At 39.5% G+C, this 21813-nt stretch overlaps 1 protein-coding gene across 2 annotated transcripts; it reads right to left on the bottom strand.

Annotated features, from left to right (window-relative positions):
• Window positions 1-591: 591 nt before the first annotated feature.
• On the bottom strand, window positions 592-20953 carry trbl (tribbles). 2 transcript variants are annotated; one of them, XM_015979822.2, is made up of 5 exons: window positions 20817-20953; window positions 14846-15230; window positions 11370-11659; window positions 3217-3408; window positions 592-1888 (listed from the first exon to the last, which is right to left on the bottom strand). In XM_015979822.2, exons 2-5 carry the CDS (start codon window positions 15146-15148, stop codon window positions 1642-1644), a joined length of 1032 nt encoding a protein of 343 aa, XP_015835308.1. In that variant the 5' UTR covers window positions 15149-15230; window positions 20817-20953; the 3' UTR covers window positions 592-1641. The 2 variants fall into 2 exon arrangements, with proteins under 2 accessions (XP_015835308.1, XP_970911.1); XM_965818.4 differs by lacking the exon at window positions 20817-20953 and adding an exon at window positions 15461-15632.
• Window positions 20954-21813: the final 860 nt, after the last annotated feature.

The following is a 21813-nucleotide window of genomic DNA, read 5'->3' as shown; positions in this document are numbered from 1 at the left end:
AATGCAAATTAAATTTTAACACATTTCTGTTTGTTGGATCGGAAGTAGGTGACACCTGCAATTCTCGACAGAGCATATTTTCTATTTAAATTATTTCCAGTTTTCGACCGAAACAATTTCAGACTTTCTGTATGTAAACAAAAATGTCTAATTAGAAACTCAATTAGGTACGAATATAATTTTCATTAAACTGCGCGTTTGTATGTCGTACAGATATGCATATTCACCTGCTGGATTGAATCTATTTACCTGTTATAGATAAAACCAAGACGTAGTTCGTGAATACTAAACAAACCACCAATTTTTATCTCATTTTGCTCAGCTAGTCACGGCTAATAATAAATTCGATGATATTGACCTACAACGCAGCTTGTTTATCCCAATAAGTTCAAGGACGTGACAAATTCGCGTCTTTGCTGCACCGCTATTAACGCCGGTAATTATTTCTTGTACCACCGCAGGCAGCACTTTGCGGACCGATACTTTGTATCGCTGTTTATTTTTGTGTATAAGATTTATCGCCCGTGGGTCACCACGTTAAGTTTAGAACTGTATTTCTGACTGGGTGTGGGGGTGTAAGTAAAAACCATGTTACATAAATAATGATGTTTTTTATTATGGACAACAGCATAGAACAACCATGAAACGAATTCACAAATAAAATGCAAAGCTATGTACAAAATTTACATAGATTAACCTAGGACCTTACGATAAATTAGGAAACGAAATAAAAACAAAATTATATACAATTCAGTTCCACAGAAATATACCTACACGTCGATGGCCAAACTTTGACAATTTGACCGAGATCACATTGCAAACTATAACGTTCCTAGTAGCATCACGATATGAAATTATTTCACTTACTTAGCCTAAGTTCCACATTGCATTAGTATTGACCTAACGATCACATGATTTTGACAATTTGTTATTAGTGAAGCGACTGGACCGATGTCTCCCGTTGTGCGTAATAAAATAGTGGAGACGGGGTAACAATTATGTACAACTAATCCTACGAAGAAACTAACGCAACCTCTTGCGAAATCAACGAAAATTCTTTTAAAACAAATAAAAACTTAAAGATCTTTGGATTGCACTCCCACGCAGTGCATCTATTTACGCACAAGTCGCCTTTCATAAGAATCGGGCCAGTTGCTCCACACCTCCCTCCCCAACATTCAAGAAAAAATGTCATATCGCTTGAGAAACACTCATTAATTAAACTTCACTCCTGATCTGACAATTTTTGAGCAAAATTAAGCTAAATTGCACAATTGGTCACAAAATAATAAACCGCTCAGTCTTCAAATTAATCACTATGATATCGTGATGCTTGAAATAATTCAGTCCATAAACCACTCGCATTGATGATGAGATTTTAAACTACTTCGTAATATCAGAAATGTGTTTCATTGGATGACCAGACCGCGCTCCATAGGTGCCGTAAATAACAACATCGGCGAAAACAAATAAATAAGACAACGACGATCACCTACGAAGTCCGGCCGCAGACCCGTTTAAAACGAAATGATTAAAAGGAAAAAACAATTATAAATTACTCCTAACAACAAAAGAAAAAACGAATGGCTTCCTTATATTACTAAAACACAGCACGAAACTTGCACGTTTTCCGCCCTCGAGCTAGTCGTCGTAAAGACTACATTCGGGCACTAATTGATCGCACGCCCGCGATGTCCACTCCCTGTCCTCCTTCGCCAGCCAAGGGTGGTACAAGATGTCTTCGGACGTGATCCGCTCCGAAGGCTCTCGCCGCAACAGCGAGCGAATTAAACATCTCGCACGGGACGACAGACATTCAGGAATTACGAAATGGCCTCGGGAGATTTTCGCAAACAGGGACGCGTGCTCCGAATCGCTGAAGGGGTATCTGCAACAAAAATCCTTTTTAGGACACCTGTACTTCATATAACGAATTTTATATTCAAACGGTTGAGATCCCACGTGTGATGGGACACCTGTGTGCGACCGCAAAGAAAATGAGAAAAGAGTCGATTTGGAAACTGCTTGACTTAGATAAGAGCACTTGGTTGTCTAATTTGGTGCGGGTCGGCATTGAAAGCTGTGAAAATGTCGAAATATCCGGTTGCAGAACCGACAAAAAAGGTGTAAATCTCGGCGTACCGCAAGTTCAAGGTCTGATTATACCAAATTGAATGCAACTCCTCGAGCGTGACTAAGTAAAGAAAAAATCACAGCGGCTTTAACACGGACTAGTTAAAATAGTCGAAGCATGACTTTTCCGCGGTGGAGTCGCTGGGACTTTCTTGAAATTTGTGGAGCGTCATGTGGCAACCGATAAGGAATCAACCCCTTGTAATAATGGCCAACTGTTTCAAGTGCGGTTAAGAAGAGTTTGTGTTCACCTGTGTTCGACATATGGTGGATCCGTTACGCATCATAGCTTGGGAAATAAAGAAATAAGAAGTTTGTAACGTTTTTTTCCACCCAAATTGGGCTCTATTGCCGGAAGTATTTTTGCGCAACTGTGGCGAGTGATTGTAAAAATTCCACGTTATCAGCGGCCAGCGCTAAATTTAGCCTCAAGGAAATGGCAAAATTAGCGAATTAGTAAACAGCAAGAGATTATTGCTTTTTTTAAATAAACAATCCGAGGAATGGTCTTGTTTTCAATGATAGTGTTTGACACCGCATGACCCGGTCCTCGCAATACTGATTTCATAATAATGGCACGGTTTTCTTATGGGTTGGGTCCCGACAGACGGCTGCGGAATGCACCTGCCACACGCTCATCTCGAAATTTTTCTTTTTTACCCTCATGCAAGATACCGTGATAGGGGGCAGGTGGACGCCGACATTTCACAAATAATCTGACGATTTCGAAAGGGTGCATCGAGCAGGTGAATTTCTCGCAGCCGTCGGCGATACAAGTTTCCGTGCACAAAGAAACAACCACCATCGTCGTGATATTACGATCTCTATACCTGCGAGTTTAATGGGCAGGTGCGGATTTTTAAGGGTTTATCGGGCGCATTAATTAGGACAGGTGCCCCACGAGAAGGCTTTATTTCTCCGGACATCAACTCTATAAAATGGTTTCGGTCTTTAAAAAACAGGAGAAAGTACAATTCAGGGATGCATAGTTAAGTTTTTTTAAAATTTTCACAAAATTTTGATACAAAGCTTGATTGATGATGAAACTTTTTGAAACAAATTGTATGGCTTTTTGATATTTACCTTCCGACTAGCATCGTGTAAAGGATGACTCCTAGCGACCACATATCTGCGGCCTTTCCTGAGTAGTGGGCGCCGGCTTTGAGAATTTCCGGACTCACGTAAGCAGGACATCCTCTTTTATCATGTAGCCAGTCGGTTTCCGGTTCTTCCAGCACGACGGCATCTTCTAGTGACTCTAATTTCAGCTCCGTCCTGCAAGGAAATAAGCCATTGAGTTTATTGTGGAGATAAACGGTCGCAATTGAGTGTCGCAACCGATCGCGAATTTGTCGCCAATAATAAGGCGTGGGTCCGGTTCGCCCAAATCGCTTGCAAATTATCTGACAAATTAAACAATCGACTATTACATATGTACATAAAATTGTGTACAAAAGGGTTCCGCAACCCGGTGTCGAAAGCATTAAAACGTAACGTCATCGAATGTTTTAACAAAATGTTGGGCAAGCTCTTGCAACAATGCTGCTCTGTTTCTATCAAACTGAAAATACCATAACCCGGTGGCGCTATTGGATAACACACGCGGAAAAATCGCTCGCTCCAGCGCCCGCGGTCGTGAATCTGTCAAAAATTGCACAACACTTTTCCGGGGCCTTCGCCCCCCGTCTCCGTTCAACGAACTCGCAATGGCAGAGAAAGCGAAGAAGGTAGCCGAAGCCTTTGAGCAAATGAAAGTGTCATTTCTCCGTAACAACGCGTTGCAACAGCCTCTTATTGCAATCGCCATTATTTATGGTGCTGTTACCCTTCGTTCGGGCCCAATTCTGCGGGTTCAACGGAACAACAAGTGATGATTGCGCCGATTTCGGCGGCCCCACCCAGCACGGGTGCGGATGGGCACGACGAACCATGCAATTTTTGCCAATGGCTCCTGATTGCTCGTTTGGCCGAATGTATGCTACACCGCTGAGGTCAATAAAACGCCATTTGGTCGACCGAAACGTTGCCGAACGGGACAACGGGCCACTTTTTATGCCTCGAGATTTGTTGCAAGACGGGTTTTTTGCATTCAGGCACCGAAATTATGCGAAGAGCAGGAACTACAACGCGCAGATTAGGACAAGTCGAGGACCGGCTCCAACCTGCATCCTCACAAACAAAGAACACCTCGGACGGCTAAGTGCTTAATATTCAGACACCAGAGCCGGAATGGTACTCCCACATTTACGTACGAGATTAGATCTTCTGTCTCCAATAAAACGTATCGTGAAAAGATTATTATTGAATCTCCTGCTGCGCTACGTTGACACATAATAAAAATAAATTGATCAACTTGTTGATCTCACACCAAGTAAAAAGGAGACTATGGGTAGATTATACCGAGAATAGAACAAAATAAACCAAGGGGTTAAAGACCACACACAACTCTTGATCGTGTGTCTTGTTGGGCCCTAAAGATTCGACCCAAAACATGCAAACTAGAGCAAGTTTTCAAGACCAACGGACGCTTTCTATAGCGATATGCCTAATGAGTTGTTTAACGAAAACCATTCTGCAATTTCCTAACATTGGCAACACATGCGAGATCTTTGGCAATCTTGTATTTGAAATGAATGGATGGATGCTGGAAGGCCGTAGATGGCTGAAAAAATTGTTGTTGGGAAATTGCCACAGATCAAACATGGCGATAGGAAGCCGCTGTTTGTACATAGATATGCAAACGAAGTGACCGAGTGATCAGCATTGACGCTAAAGTCGAATGTGTGGTGTGTATGTTTTGATTGGTCTCGCGGAATTTCGCACGAGGTTACCAAAGTTCATTCGAATTAATCAAGGAACGTAATGCAATAAAGCTAAAAGTCGTACGTGGAGATACCGGGAAGGAGTCAGAATGTGTTACAAATATAACACTATTGCACTAGTCGGTGTGTCAACGAACCCAACTTTCAGTCTACAACATTTCACACATTTCTTTTTGCATTGCGCCATCGCCGGCGAACTTTCTTTGGTTGGCAAATGTAGTCCATTCAATAATTTAACCACGACCAGCGTTGCGTTTACTGTTATTATTACTAGTCAGATCCGCGTTCGCGGCAAATATTTACATTTTTGCGCAGAAAAATCGGACTGCCGCTAAGCAGAACGCACTTATTTGTAAAGACGGAAGCATAAAAAACGCTGGAATTATCTATTTATGTAGGAATTTCCCGTTATAATAAAATAACAAGGTTGCTACAATGATCCGCCAGTTTACGTCATCGCGCCATGCAGTAATTACCCGATTTGCTTATCACGATAGGCTCCAATACCGGCAGAGGCGTATTTAGGGGACCATTAAATAACGCTCAAAATCGATTAAAAACGACAAGAGCGATACTCACAATAGCATCCAAACGAGACCACTGGAAAGATGAACCAAGAGCAAAAAGTTTTTTCTTATGACATTAACTGAGATCTATGTTGGAATCCAGGCATCATTTTTTTCAATATTTTTTTACCAAAATTTTATATTTCACAAATTGGTTTAGACTGTGTTCAAAATTTGTGTGCTAGTGACAAAATTTGCCAAATATTTAGAGAAGGTGGAACGAAAAATGTGGATATGACACAATCAATCTATCTGTCTATTTGAGAAGAGATAGACCAGAGGTGAGGACGAAGAACCGGGTCAAATAAAATAATAGTGAATTAGTGAAAGAAATGTAGAATAACTTCAGTTATGGTATGAACATGTAGCTCCCCCTAAATCCTGATCCCGGCGCTACATAATCGGCGCCGCATTTTAGCTGTTGCTACACATAAGAATGTTTTATTTTGAACCGTCGATTGCAATGTGCGCAATAGTTACGACAGTGGAAGGGTTGGGCAACAGACTTGCAAAGTACCAAGCTGCGGGCCAAATCCACATGACTTATCCGGAGAGAAACACTTGCCAAAGCGATCCGCGAACTAACCTTGCTTAATAGCAAGGAGTGCCCATTGCGACACGGCGAGCCCTCGACGGGGGGCAAGAACTCTCTCGGACGGAGCACCCCGTTCTAGCTTAGTGGAGCGATTAGGAAAGGTGGCAGCCGCCCCCATGTCGTAATTTCTAATTCTATAAATGAACGGAGCATTGAACTGGGATGCGCGCGCACTACCGGTGTACCACAGACTCCGGTAAGAGTGATCAACGAGAGAAATGCGGAAATGTGACGACGGCTGCACTTGCAGCAACTGCATTGCTACCGAGGGCGAGGTGTGGGAGTGCAAGGTTGAACGAGAGCGATCGAAGACGCTGCCCGGACTACTCCGGGAGCGGCCGGGTGGGGTGGCGATAACTCGCTCCGGAAAAACTTTCAAACTTTCAGTTAAATGAATAAAATAAATGACTCGACGTATTTTCGTAAATATTTTTTCGTAATGGTTTCTTAGTCGGTATTAGGGTCATTAGCTGGCGCCCGAGAGACACGGAATGCCGCCAGTGGGGCCGTGATTCATTAGGAAAGATTACTGATCCCCGGGAAGCGGACTTGCATCGGGGTGAAACAGTTAGGTTGTGCGTCTTTTTTAATTAATTTCTCGTGCATGAATTGCATGTCGAGTATTATTAGAATCGCAATTTCTCCATATTAATTCGTTGCAATATCACAATTACGGTTCAAATTGCGAAGTTGTGTGGAGTTACTTAAGATAAGCAACACCCAATTTGAAACTGAGGAACTTAATGCGTTATTACTAAACCTAATAAATGTGAGGTTGGGCAACGAGACATTACGTGTGTATGCAACTGAGCATTTTTGCAAAATCTATACAGGTGCAATGTGAACGAGTGCAATGCACTAGTGTGGAGGAAAAATTCGAATATTGGGTCGAATAAATCAGTCGTACGGAAATGTGGGCGGACGTGTCCGATAACATTGTTCGTTATCAGTGATAATTTCAATGTTAGTTTAATATCCATGTTGTTGCCGAGTGGGCGAAGCCGCGATTTCATTGTCCAAATCGATCTGATGCAACAGTGAACTTTTCGCAAAGAGAAAAATGATGAAAAGCAATTTATCGCCTACATTCTCCTCGCATGTCGAAATCAAATTATTTTTTCTCGCTGGCAAACCTTGATCTTCTCGCATCTTGGCAACGCTGCGTTAATCGACTCCGGTAACTTTGACACAAATCCGCCGGATTGATAGTGCAGAAAAAAAGAAAGAACCGCAAATAACCTTATAGTGTAAGCATTTTATTCGAAAGAAGGCCAAGAATACAAAATGCAAGTTAGTTCACACGCAACTGGGTTAAGGACCAGGCAAGGTTTCACATTGAAAGTTGCCGCACGTCCAACAGTCATCGCCGGAAACGGCCATAAAAACACCCGAGCGAGAGAGAGACGAAGAGACCGCAGTTCCGACACAATCGGATATCGGATTGGTAAATTTTGCGTATTGCATCAAGCTAATCCGTGTCCCAAATTACACATAGATGCAAACAAATGCTGCTGACCGGAGGTCGAGGACACGATTGTTACGCACTTTGATGGATTTTCATGCAGACTAATCCGCATCGAATTGAACTCTACAATTATTATAGTGATGCAACCTTGAGATGATACCAAAGAAATCATTTTTGTGAAACAGCCGTTCAACAATCGAATTCCTTCAGCGAGTAAAAACAATATTGAACCGACTTTATGTAAGACAACCAACTATAAACTGATTTCGCAAAGCCTCGGCAACGATTCTGAAACAACCGTAATTTCAATTTAAATATCACATCATTGTCGTTATTTCCACCAACTTATTTCTATTGCTGCGAGAGTGGTACTTTTGCAATGACATGCTGCAAAGCTAAATTAGCAAGTGCCACTGATTCAGACACACTTTGCTCAATACGAGCAGGCCAGCAATGGAGCAATTTCTGGGTGGCCTTTGAATCACATGTGCTCAATTGCACAGATCAAAAATGACAACTCCTCTTGAAATTACACAATTTTTGGTATTTTTTTAATAAAAGGAAGAACTGCTTGTGAGCCCAAAACCTGAATTGCGACGCAAACTGTGTGTTGCGGTAGTGGCATCGAATTACAGGGTGATTTTGGAGCGTGCAGACGCGTGGCAGATGTTTGAGGTCCGTCAACAATAAGGACGCAAAAAAATCCACATTAAAAGAGATCAGAATACACCGATTTAAAAAGAATGAGGAAAGTCCATTTTAGGGCCAGGTAAAATCCAGAGCAGATGCTCAGCGAGCGACAGGAAACATGTGTGAGCTATTAGTACAGTCAATTATCAAAAGGTAAAAAATCAAAACAAAAACCCGGCAACTAATGGCTCAAGGGTTGGAGGAAAGCTGGAAGGAAGTCGAGGAGGAGCTGCGCTATCAATTATTGCACCAAGCCGGTTACAAGATGTTCTTTTTAGGTAGTTTTGGATAAAAATGCGGGCAGATGTGCGAAATTCGAAGAACAATGAAATGTGTCGTGTGTTTTTGCAGCGGACCTGCTGGCTTTTCGTAAACAAAGCGGCCGGTGTGCACCAAGGTTGCTCTGGTGGTCTGCAAAAACATCTGCATTGATCTGAAAAGCGATCGCATCTTTTGTGCAATAAAGACTTTTGTAGGTGTTGGAACACCTGGCGTTGGCCCGGAAGATTTATGGTCAGCCACGTGAAAATTGTCAAGCTGGTTGATGGTTTTTAATAAAACAGTACGAGCCCTGGGCGCTTCAATGACGAAACTATAAATTGAATAATGACTGCAGCAACATTTTGATGCAACACTCTTTCGACACGGACTCTGACGCAAAGCTCCACAGTTTCATTCCATCGGATCAGACATGTGATACAAAACGGTTAATTAAATTTGCGACAACGCGGATATGTAAACTCGGTTTTGGCACCGGCTCGCCAAGGTCTCTCCCAGTCTTTGTTCTTCTCGAAAGTTGTAACCGAAGCACACCCCAGTCAAGCCAGATCCTCAAGGCAGAACCAGAACTTAAAATAATGCTCAATAGCGCCATGTCTATTTTAAAATTTTAATTTTCGCAGACGACCTTCCCGAGCCAAGGCTTTCGCAACAATTTGCGTATTACGACACATGATACATATTTACCATATCGTTACTTCAAATCAAACAGAAATTAGCAGCGGCTGACGAAACTGCCCTGTTTATTCCGCCGTTTAACACACCAATAATCGAAAATAGACTGGGACACGCTTGCCAAAAAAATTTACGAGCTTTGACGCAAAAAATTTGCACGTATATCTACCCAAACAAAGAATTTGGCACCGTTTAGCCGCATCCTGCTTCTAAAATTAACCAAATCGACCAGACAGTGATTAAGGAGTCGCCGGAGCACCGGAATCCACCGGAAATGACTACACAAATCGCAAATATTATCTTAATAGCTCTTTCCTAAATGGACCTCAACTTATCTTTGAATCGCCACAAAACGGGAGGTTATCTTATAGTGCCGCCACTGATATTTTTATTTACCGTCGCGAATTTAAGATCCGTCTGTAGATGACTCGACACAAACGCAAAAATTGACAGGACCTAGTTTTTCCAACGCCATTAACTGGATTTGTAGAACTAGGTCAACTTTTTTTTTAGAAAAAAGTATTAATCGTGGTTAACCCGGATTGTGTAACGTCTCCTGCCGCGTGTGTGCTCCTATATTTAATTTTTCGCAAGTTTTTCAAACAAAGATAATCTCTGTTAACACAATAGAGGTCAAGCAATTTTACCCAAAATCACCGGAAAGATTTTGCAATCCTGGTGATGAATCGTAAAAATATGTTTGTTCGGTCCAAATGTGTAATACCCTCCACGCATCCATTCTGTACAGAAATTGAGCAATTGTGTTATATTTATCTGGCTAACAGTCACGACTGGAAATTTCAAAACATCTTCGTTTCATTAACATGAATTACGTACAGGATACGAGGCATTAACCTCGGCGAGATTGAACAAAAAACTACCGGCGTTTCGCATCCGTGATGGCCACAAAATTGATAAACCTCCGAATTCAATCGATTAAACTTGGACCGGTGCCAGGTTTTGCAAGACTGGGTCAGGGGTCAAGTGTAAAGGCCACGTCGACGCTACGCATTGTCGGCATGTTTGCATTTCGCACTAGTTTATTGTTAGTGATAACGAAAGATAAGAGAGACCGGGGGAAAAATCGCGGCCTTGCGAGTCAAATGACACCGAATATCAAATGTCTCCTTCTTTTCCCGTACTTCACGCCCCACAAATTCCGTGCTCAATACAGCCATATTGAGTTATTTCCGTTTGGTTCATTCATATATAGCAAGGCACGCGTCCGGGAGCCATTAAATGGACGTTATTTATAGGCGATGAACGCACCCTTTGACGTCAAATTCGCTTCCGGTTGGCCAAAGTAAGAGGTCCTCCGATATCCGTGTCAGCCGGTCGACGAATTCTGCGATGGTTCCGTTCGATTCTTTTGTGTTATCATTGTCATGGGATAGACGGGCATTGTTCTCACGCCGGCAAAGAGGTCGAGTTCACGTTTCGCAACGAGCGCTTCCTGCAGTGACTCGGAATTTGGCCGAAAGTCAACTTTACGAAGTAAATGCGCGTTTCGCGAAATGGTGAACATTGGAAATAATAAAAGGAGTAGATTGAGACATTTTCAGAACAGGAAAGTTGCGGCAGCTTTTGCCAGTAAAAAGCGCTTGTGTTGTCAGGTTCGGACAGGTAGGGGATGGGACAAAGGGTCCCGAGATCGGAAAATGGTATAAGAGGGTGGAGCTTTTCGCGGATGCAACGCAGCTGCGCTTTTCGGCACTTCCTGCGGATCGATGCAATTTCCTGTCTGATCCTTTCGCAACGGTCTCCATCCACCACACCCGCGACCAGCACTTGGTCGGGAATGTAATAAGGTATTAATAGATTACAGACATTCAAGCCTACAATGCGATGAGGTAATCGTAAACGGGACACTGAGGTTCAGCTCTTATTGCCCAATCCCGCTTCTTACGCGAGAGACACGTGTAAAACGCCGTGCCTCACTGACGATTCATTACAAATTGCTACACACCGCACAATCCTCTTTATCATTATTCCTTCCCGTCGTGGGAATTTTTGCAAAAACGCCAAGAACAAAAGCTTTCCCAATCATCGAATCCTGTTGGGTACACCGATAGATCAACAGATTAGGAGCTAAATCCTCGTTTCCGGACCGGTTGCGACACGTTTTAACAAAGAGCCGGACTCACCTTTGGCCATCAGCGAAGACGAATTTCCTCAGCTTTAAATCCCTTAATACTATTCCGTTCCTATGACAAACTTGTACTGTTTCGGCAATTTGTTTGAAGAGCCTCTTGGCTTCGGATTCCCTCAGTCTTTTCCTTGACCTCACGTACGAATGTAGGTCGCCGTGAGCCTTGGGATAAACCAAATACAAGTAGCGATTACCTACGACGACTTCGTGCAAAGATGAGACCCTCGGATGCGAATCGAGGCGATAATGCGCCGATACCAACGAATGACAGTCCTTTGAAACGATCTGAAAAGAAAACTTCAATCAGATCATCTGGCAAATATTTGTCGGCGTTATCGCAAGTCGGCCCATTTATTTCATATCTCATATTTATGTTCTGGTTGCAACAAGAGACATTGCACATTTTATCGTAATGGTGCTGAGCAACCGACTATTTACAAATGTGTTTGGTAACTCAACGCGCAACCTTGTTGTTGCACAGCTTCAGAAAAATTCAAATGGACACGCACAAGATGAGACCTTTACAATTAATTTTTCGTCCACTTGAACGCCACTCCTCTAATTGACAATGCCATTCCTACATCTGGAACATTAGATCATATCCAGCTGAGTTACAACCAACTACAGCCAACTGAATTTAATTAGCCGTTTATTCATTTTTCGCCCGATAACTAACATTTTACCTTGTAATCTTACATCATTCGTATTGAGTAATTGACTTTATAAAACGTATTGCCATTATTAATGTGCATATTTACGTCGATTCTATGTCAGGGTCCCGAAAACCGAATCAATGGGAGCTCAGATTCCCACAATCGATCAGTCATTCACTCGAGGGTAAAAACCCTGGAAGATTCTAGACTAAAAATATTATTTCGGTCACACATGATGTGTTAACCCCCCAATTACTCCGATTTAATCGCCCAGTTTACTCCGTGTGACGAAATCTTAAACAAACCATTACGATCAAAGAATCATCTCATTTTATTTTATTTTTATCGCGACCTTATTTATATTGGGTGAATGGTGTCACTTGCTCAAATACGGATTTTACAGACGTTTCAGGGTCAAAATTAATTAGCATTTGGAAAATTGTAAATACCTAAATAAACTTCCGTCGCACAAGCCAAGTCAACCTTAAATTATCTTCAGATACGGTTTTAATCATTGGAACAAATTGTGACCCTGAGCAAGGATGAGAATACCGAAGAACTGTCTCGACGTAATTGCAGAGCATTAATTTTACACTCGACACGATTTATCTCCTATTGCAACAAAAATTTTGAAGAATTTCGATTTAAAAGCAGTGCCAATTGAACGACGCACCATGAAGTAAACAACTGACAATAAACTTTGGTTCAAATCGATGCCAAAACCATGTTTATTTGGTTGTGACTATTGCATAAGCCGCAGTTTTTGTACAACTGATGCTCTCGAATCATAATAAACAAGGCCAGAAGGTGTCACAATGTCAGACAAACCGAAACATGCAATGTTTGTTTATTACTGTGGAACTTGTTATCACGACAAAAGGCGCTTCAATAATTATGGTTTTTTATCCACGAATTTTGTGAAGTACGAGTATACCAAAAAAGTTATTTGTTGCTGGCTGCTGACACCCTGTCGTGCCGGGATCATCAACCTTTTCAAAGCTTTCAAACTATTCTCACAACTGGTAATAACGGGTAAAAAGTTTGAAGACCCATCATCAGGCATAATTTAGGTCCTTGAATTTGGAATCGTGTTCAAGGTTCACAAAACAAAAATTAATACAAAACGATTGTGCGACATAAAAATCGAACTATCTAACTGTATGGGCTATTAGTTTCGGTGCCTTCTTCCGGTCAGCTTCGCCGACAAACGTCGGCTTCTTTGACCATCCGGACCGATTGTGTTCAGGTCGTACGATCTTTTAATTTCATGCGAACTTACAATGTGAATTTCATATCGACGTAAATTCATGGCATAGCTTACAATCGTGTCCGACGTGATTTGTTTACTGATACTAATCCACCATACAAGTCGTTAAAACCTACAGAAAAATTTTCAAACAAGGTCTGTAGTCTTTCCAATATCAATGGGAAAACAATTGTTGCCATGCACGTCCGTTGATAAAGGTCGTCAGGTTGTAACGAAGTGGACAAATTAGGGATAAGACGAAAACCACGTGATTCACGTGTATTTAACAGCTCCAACCAGACACTGGATGACTCCGTTTTTGGGATGGTGGGGATAAATCATGAATTAATGTGTGACGTAAGGCACAATGCAATTCGTGGAAACAATGTTCATTAATGAGTGTGAGCAACTATACACCAGAGGATGGCATTGAGTGCAGCCTTGACTGATTACGTTGCTTGAAGAGACCAAATATTGTTTACAATAATTGCAAATGCTGCGTCAGGGTTTCACTATCAAGGTGTGTTGAATTACGGAAGTGCAGCGAAACGGCACATCCGGCGGAGTCTATTACACCAGAGGAAAAAAATCGAGAAATTCCAGACGAATAACGTGACCTTCGGAAAAATTTAACTAGTCGTTTGCGGAATCCAGTCGTAACGTATTCGCGGCCACGTGGAGTTTTACGTAGAAGGACAATTAGGTATTTACGTGGTAAAACGCATACGTGGGGACACGTGCTGTTTGTCAATGGAAATGGTCCGATGTTGGGTCACTTCTGCCTGACTTTGATTAGCCCATTGACGATTTCTACCTGAAGACACGGCGAATCGATGATATGCAAATTCCCCGATCGAACCCTTGGCACGATTTGAATAAAAATGCGGGGATAGGGTGTGACAGATTTTTCCCTCATTTCCCACATGCAGCAATTAATCAACATCTGGTTATAAAATACACGTAAAACTCGACGGAGGTGAAGGGTTGTTTAATAGTCGGGGCATCTCCCTACACAGGAGATGGTTCTCACATCGGATGACCACGCGAATAGTGCAATGGACCAGTTCTCTTCGCTGGTCCATCCCACCAAACGGGTTTGCACTTACGTGAATTAATTTCGCTATTAATGGGATGTAGCTGGGGTGACCATGAGAATTTTTCCCGATAAAAGCGATGCTACTCCCTAAACCTGATTTTCCACCACCATTGACTCACTGGACAATGAGTGATGTCACGATATTTGCTCAACTCTGCCGATCTACGATTAATTCAATACTACAGGAAATCATTCGCCCAATCGAGGCTGTAATTTCGTGTTAATTTTGCGTCATATTGCAACCGGAAAAAACCTCAAACTTCGGATAAAGATAAACAAATTCGTAATGTGTCCTTGACGGTGCGTTACACAATTCCACAAAACTTTGCATTCGACAATGGAGTGGCAAAAACCAGAGGGTTAAAGGACAATGGCGGCCCAGGGCAGGTAAAGAATGATTGGATTTTGTCGCCGGTAATGTGCTTAGGGCCGAGGAAACTCCTGCTTTACGTAACATACAGTAGCGATTCGCTCACCTTGCAGACCAACTCCTCCTGGGTGTTGACGTCCACGCACCGGTACAAGGAGCTGCCCTCGGCCTGCTCCAGCAGCAAATACTTATCGGCGACCACCGAGGTCTGGAAATGTTTATCACTTTGGTTGGGGCTCAGGGGCGAAGTTTGGTCCCGGTCGGTGGTGAGCCTGTGCCTCCGGCACTCCTCCCTCGGCTGGCTCACCCGGAACTTTTTAATCACTTCCCCGGAGGAGGCCGCAACTTCCACCGTCTTGTCCACCCCGTTAAGTCTAACACTCGGCATCACTTCTTGTACGTTTTGCATTGTCGCACTTCACACACAAACCGAACACAAAATAAATTAAATTTTTTGAGTCAATTTGTTATCCTAGCACAACTCCACCTTCCTGGAACAGAAGAAGCAAAAAATTAGACGAGTCCTGATTGAACAGTCGCAAAGGAGCCGACCCGAAACAAAGACTGCCGCAAAAATCGATGATAACGCTTTATCGGCCTGACGACGACAGCCAAGCCGGCCGATTTTTGCAGGTAGAAAATATTTAAAGAAGGTGTTTTGTAAACAATAAAGGTCAAAAGAAACAATCTGACATTGCTGATTTGCAAAAAACCCACTAACCTTCCCGTTCTCGGAGCCGTAACGAAATGTAAGGCGTAACTGCAAAATAACCGAAACAAAAAATGAATCAACTAAATAATAACAAAACGGTGTTAACACAAAACTATAATAACACTGCCACGGCGAGTGTGCGCACAACCAAAGTCATCGCGCTACTGCTCCGAAACCTGAAATCCATTCTTGCGAAGTCTCTTGCGACGGCGTGGAAGAGCTTTGCGCCTGCGTTGCGCCGATAAAGAGAGCTTTTGCGATTGTGTTTCATGGGGTGCTTTGTGCGCTCGGGACGGAAACTACCTGAGATACATGGGAGATATAAATAAGGTGGTGCGTGGTGCAGCTTGCCACCCACTCCTTTACCCATTGAAAAAAAACACCACCAACAAAAGAAGGGCAGATGGCCCGAGTTTTCCCTGATTATTCCAATACATCTGCGCTGGAATTTTTTCTCCGGATGGTAATTTGTTCGCATCCTCGACCGATGTCAGGAAATGGACAAAATTAGAATATTGGTGGCATTGGTCGGCTTAAATCGATTTATGGAAATTTGTTGGCATTGACGAGACGCCAAATAAATCATTGCACAACGACGATATAGAGCACTGTTAAGTAATGAAGCAACTTATTGTCAACTTTGAAAATAGAATAGTGGATGAGGCAATGTCAATAGTCGAAGATACTCGGCTCGTTTACCTGATTGATCCATCACTACAAACAAAATTGAGCAACCAGATTAAGGTCAAAATGTATTTCAGATATCCAACTGTTACATAAGGTGAAAAATCTGCAATAATTGTTCCACACGTTGACACACTTCTAATAGATGAGTTTTTCCGAAACGATCATCACTTACAATTGACCCAATACCCTATTTCCTAACAAAAATCGTCTGTTGAAATCACACTTACTTTATCTATCAAATTTTTATGAAAGAATGTGTTGCAATAAATAAACCGAATGATGTATACGCAATAAAGACATCAAAATACTACGGATCACAAGCAGCACTCGTCTCATGGATGTATGACATTGATAGCGGATGTTTGATTAATAAAATACCATTAAATATTGAAAAACAAATAAAAATTAAATAAAACTCCGTATCAATTATTTATATTTGGACTAGATATACGATAAAGATGTAGAAGAATGTGATGGAATATAGTATAGATATAAACATTGATTAAGATGTAAATATAACAAAGCTAAATCGCAAAAATTTGCAGTGAAATAAAACAAGATTAGCAACTCTTGATAACGAGATTTTAATTTACGTTTTTTGTTATCTTTTATCATGAAAAGTTAATTAAGAGTGTCATTGAGATAAATAAGAAACCTGGTTCCATTGAGTACAGATTATTAAGAATAGAACAAAGAAACACTTGCAAATGTCAATAACAATAATAAAAAATACTGATCTTAGACAAATCATTTGATTCTTAAAAAACTGACTAAACTGTGAACTTAATCATGCAATTCCATCATGCCCATTCTAGCGTTTTTATGTATGACTTCACTATGTTCAAGGATAATTAAAAGTTTATTAAAACACTTCCCGAATTGGTAAATAACTTAATAACTCAACGTTGTGAAAGATTTGTAACAAAAAAGTGTTTTTTTTTCAAACCATCATTGACTCAATCAACAGCTTGTTTAAAAAGTATGAGCCGGTTCGCAGAACATTTTAATTGCAATTAAATTTTAATCGCGATTAACTTGACATTTGTCAATGCATTTTAATTTTTCGCTTTCTGTAAACAATCCCTTAGACTATGTCTTCATAGTGCTCTGTTGTATCTGACTTGACAGACTGTAGAATGGCAAACTTTTACGACCCTTGTCTAAACGTCAGAACAATAAGATTCATTTTCTAAAAAAATTGTGACCACTTGATGGATAGTGTTTGCCGTAAGTTTTGTAGATTCTGGAGCAAAATATTTACGATCATTAAAGCGCAGAAGGAGGATGTTTTTGTGTTTTGAGACATTGACAAAAAACAAGCGTTTCATTGAAGCATGATATTAAAGTAACCTCAATCGTTGCACAATGCAGGATAGAAAATTCGCGCTGGTGTAACAAATAAAATAAAGTTCCTGAAAATAATTTCACGGCCATCATAGGTATATTCACATGCCGGGGATTTTTTGGACAGAAACTGTTAGACGATTTCAAGTACAGTTTTAGCTTCCGTTTTAATTCAATATCCGAAGCCATCCATGTATATTTCTGTAGTTCGATGTTTTGGTAGCCGATATGTTTAATATTATGTTTAATAACGAAACAGATCAGTAATGTTTCAAAATACTGAGTAATAAAATATTTAGTTTTAAATAGTGCAATTAAATTATACGAAGCAAGCTAGAGAAGTCGAGTAAATTAGTCTAAAGCGTTCACACGTGATTATAAAGTCGTGCCAAATAAGTATAATTTTGGTCATTCACACCGGTTATACAGTTAGACATTCTAAAACTAAGGTAATAATTGGACTGTACCAAATTAAATACCGTGGAATAAACTTTGTTCTACAAATATAATCGACAAATACACGTATCCAATGCACACAAACCCCTTTAGAAGAAAAGTTACATCAAATTAATTTGATTCTTCAACAAGATTTTCGTTACCTAAAATCACCAAGAATCGTACCGTTCATTCATGTGTTTACATTGTAGGTAGGGGGTCAATTAACCGATACACATTAGAGTGGCTAACAGTTTGTAATCATCTAGTTTCACACTTTATGTTGATAATATACCTACTCCTACTGAAATGTTTATATCTGTTTATATTACCTGAGTTTATTGGAGGGATCAGAACCCTTATAATCCCTTGTTACCTACCTTACTTACGAATCTTCCAGTTTTGGCAAAAGGTTGTGTACGGTGAACTTTAGCCTCCATGAGCAGCTCACAACCGTGAGCTTCTAAATTTAATAAAAAAATAGGAGCATACGAGTACATGTACGTTATCAATGGAAACATTGAGTATTCGAAAATAGTCAAAGTTAAGTTAAAACTACATTTGCATTATTAAATATACAATCATGGGTCAAAATACATACATATTATTATACATTACTTTCTATTTATTTATTATATTTGACCGAATTTTATCGAAAAAAACATACTCATATGTGAACTATTGCATTCCCTAATATCAAGAGTATTTACGACCTACGTAGGCATTACATTTTGACCTGTTCATGTTAAAATTGGTAACAGGATTATCCTTTTAGCATTTTTATCAAAATAAAGACGTCCACATTTTTAGAATGACAATAGAATATTATAAAAAAAAGAAAAAAATTGGATAAAGCTTTTCGGACTTTATATCTCTCCGTACGCCACTGACTGCTTTGGACCTTAACCTTATGATAATCCCTCTCCTAATTACTGTAGTTTTGGGAACTGCCAGGTCACCTGAGGTAATTCTATGAAATGCATGCTATAAACTTAATCTTCTTACAACGTGAAAAGCAAGTACCAAGTGATGCACGAACGTAGCGTAGGTATTACTAGATATGGTCTTGCAGTTATTAGAAGTACCATATTGTGAAATATGATTAATCAATGGCAGTACCGAATCAAGCCACCCGTTTACAGATCCCAAACTTTATTCTTCTTTTTCTATTTCTGCTAAATGAAATTAATGCATAAAGCATTTCGGGAGATTTTTTAAGAAATGAAAATACTCGAACAGAGCACAGAGACAAGAAGAAACATTTTCAATATAAAACTTACTCCATTCAGCACCTAAAGAAAAAAAAAAGTTCACCTCCTGTTGCCTAAAAAAGGAGGATTTATGATTTATGTAACCCAAGGCTCAACAGTGGAACTTCGGAAATTTTTACTATTTGTTTTTCTTAATTACCAGGGAATAAAAAACCAAGATAATATACACTTGTAATTACTTATTTCATTTGAATAATTTAAGTATCTTATTTTTGTTAAACTGCTGCAGAAATAACAGTAATAACGAAACTGCACTATTGTGTTATTACGTGAAACGAATCACGAAAATTCAGCACATACATATTTGTGTAACTACATATCATTGAGATAATCATATTTTTTATACATACAGCTAACAATAATTTAATATTTAAACAATTTAATCAAGATTAAGATTTATCTTATTACTTGTTATACATATTTAAAATATGACAATTTAACTTACATTTATCACTTTTTTAGTAGTTATGTTATTTATTAAAAAAAATTGGTGTTACAATTTCGATTACTGAATCCTGAAATAGTAATATTGGGGGAAGTTTATTGGGCTTCCTTAGACAGTGGTTTAAATTGTGGTTTTATTAAACTAGTATTAAGTGCAATCTTTTGCCAAAGGTTACATGTATTTGATAATAAAATGAGTCTCTACTCTCTGTTATGCAAATTTGTTATTATGCTTATTCCCCGAATAATTGGGACAAACAAAAATATTTTTTGTTATTTACGAACAATTAACTGTAAATCAAAGGCTAATCTGTTTGCTTCTAATTTATCTGGAATTGAATTTATTTGTCTAGAGCACCAGCTCAAAAATAAATGCAACAGAGTAATTAATTAATTAATTGGTTACAAAGAAGATACGAGCTTTTAGAGTGTCCGACTTGAAAAACAATTTTGAAAAACATCACGAATACAAATATGTTTCCCTTGGGGAGTATTTCACTATTCATATATCAGATTATCAGTCCAAAAGCTATAAATCATAATTGACAACACCAGATACGATTAATTGTATAAAACTGTCTGGGAAAATATGCATAAAATCTGGTTTTATTATCCAGAAAGCCGTAAAACGGTATTTACACGTTGACGCAACCCAAGTAACGTAAATTTTTAAATATTGCTACACTTTATTGGACTAAGATTTTTGCACAAGACGCTGTAAATTGTTGTGCAAAAGAAAAACAGATTTTAATTAAAAAAGAATTATAAGATGAAGTTGTTGCGAAATTTAGTGAGTAGTAAATTTCAAAGTGCTTTTTTTAATCTCCTAAACAATGGTGTAAAATACGAACACTTTTATCTTTGGAAGTTTTGATAAAGACGCGTGCTATTGCAAAATTCTTATGCGAATGATAAACATTTAGCAATCGCTTAACCTTTGAATTAATCACAATTATTAAAAGATCGGCCGTAACGTAAATAAAGCCTCTTAAATATGTCAAAGGTTTGTTTTATTGGTGATAACCGTAGCCATAAGGAGGTCTAAAAGTGGTATTTCATAACAAGCAGAACATAGCCATAACAGGAAAACGCGAGATATGGCTAGCATTGTTCTTGCAATTATTAGATATTTAACAACAATTATTATTGTTATTGGATTAACTAGAACAAAAAATCACACTTACAGTCAAATTTCTGATGCTGATAACAGTACCAGTAACAACACAACACTGGGGTAGTTTCGAGCAATTCTCTATTGATAAACAACCTCAAACGATATGAAAAATTGTGCAAGTAAGTGTGATACAGTTTTACAAAATTCCGCATATCACTCGTATGAGGCTTTAAATATTACGTTGTGTGTTGTGGTGCAAGATTGATAAACCTCACGCGATGTGTTGTGGAGCTGTCGTCGATCACGTTTCCAAGTTCTAGGCTAAAAGGACTTGTGAATCGATGGCATTTGCATATCTGAATGCAGCTGATACATTCATGAACGCTACAAATCGCCAATTATTTCGAATTATCGCTTTAACCGCAAACGATATTATAATTTGGAATATCAAATTGCGAAATTGCGCAACTATCGATTTGAGCTATTTGTGTAGGACGCATAATTTGGTGTTGGGGTTAGCGAACTGTATGTTTTTAGATACTGTTAAATTATTGATAAGTGAAAACAAGGGATATTTGGGACGGTGATAGGATTTCATACAGTCACATGCTGCAGCGAATTTAAATCTTGTTACTACGTCAAATTTTTTCACAATTTTTAATCGGCAGAATAATGCAACAATGTGTTGTAGGACTTGTAGGTATTATATTAGCACATATTACACAATCTTCTAACAAACATATGCTCTTTATCATACCTCTCCTTATATAGAATGAATCAGCACAATTTTTACATTTCATGTGCAAGTATAAATTTGACGACTTCTGCACTTGCAGTTTGCTCAAAGCGTAGGTCTCAAACTACAGTCCAATGATCAAAAAATTGTTTTTGGAAAGAAGTAGTCACTGGCCTTTAAAGTGTCAGCATGATATTATAATTTATAATAAATACATGAAAACTTCCGCATTATTAATTATTCTTGTAATAAGTTATTATAAAATTCAGTGAAGATGTGATTCTAGCAATTGAAATGTTTTACTCACTGAAAAAAATTGTTTTGAGTGTAA

Source organism: Tribolium castaneum, chromosome 5 (assembly GCF_031307605.1).
Source record: "Tribolium castaneum strain GA2 chromosome 5, icTriCast1.1, whole genome shotgun sequence".
In the NCBI taxonomy this organism is placed as follows: Eukaryota; Metazoa; Arthropoda; class Insecta; order Coleoptera; family Tenebrionidae; genus Tribolium; species Tribolium castaneum.
The sequence above is the reverse complement of the archived record's forward strand: the minus strand, read 5'-3'. Positions and strand labels throughout refer to the sequence as shown.

Coding starts and splice junctions, on each gene's coding strand:
- trbl (XM_015979822.2), bottom strand. CDS start 15,148: ATGCAAAACGTACAAGAAGTGATGCCGAGTGTTAGACTTAACGGGGTG. Junction 11,660..14,845: donor AGGAGGAGTTGGTCTGCAAG/GTGAGCGAATCG, acceptor TTTTCTTTTCAG/ATCGTTTCAAAGGACTGTCA. Junction 3,409..11,369: donor GTCTTCGCTGATGGCCAAAG/GTGAGTCCGGCT, acceptor ATTTCCTTGCAG/GACGGAGCTGAAATTAGAGT.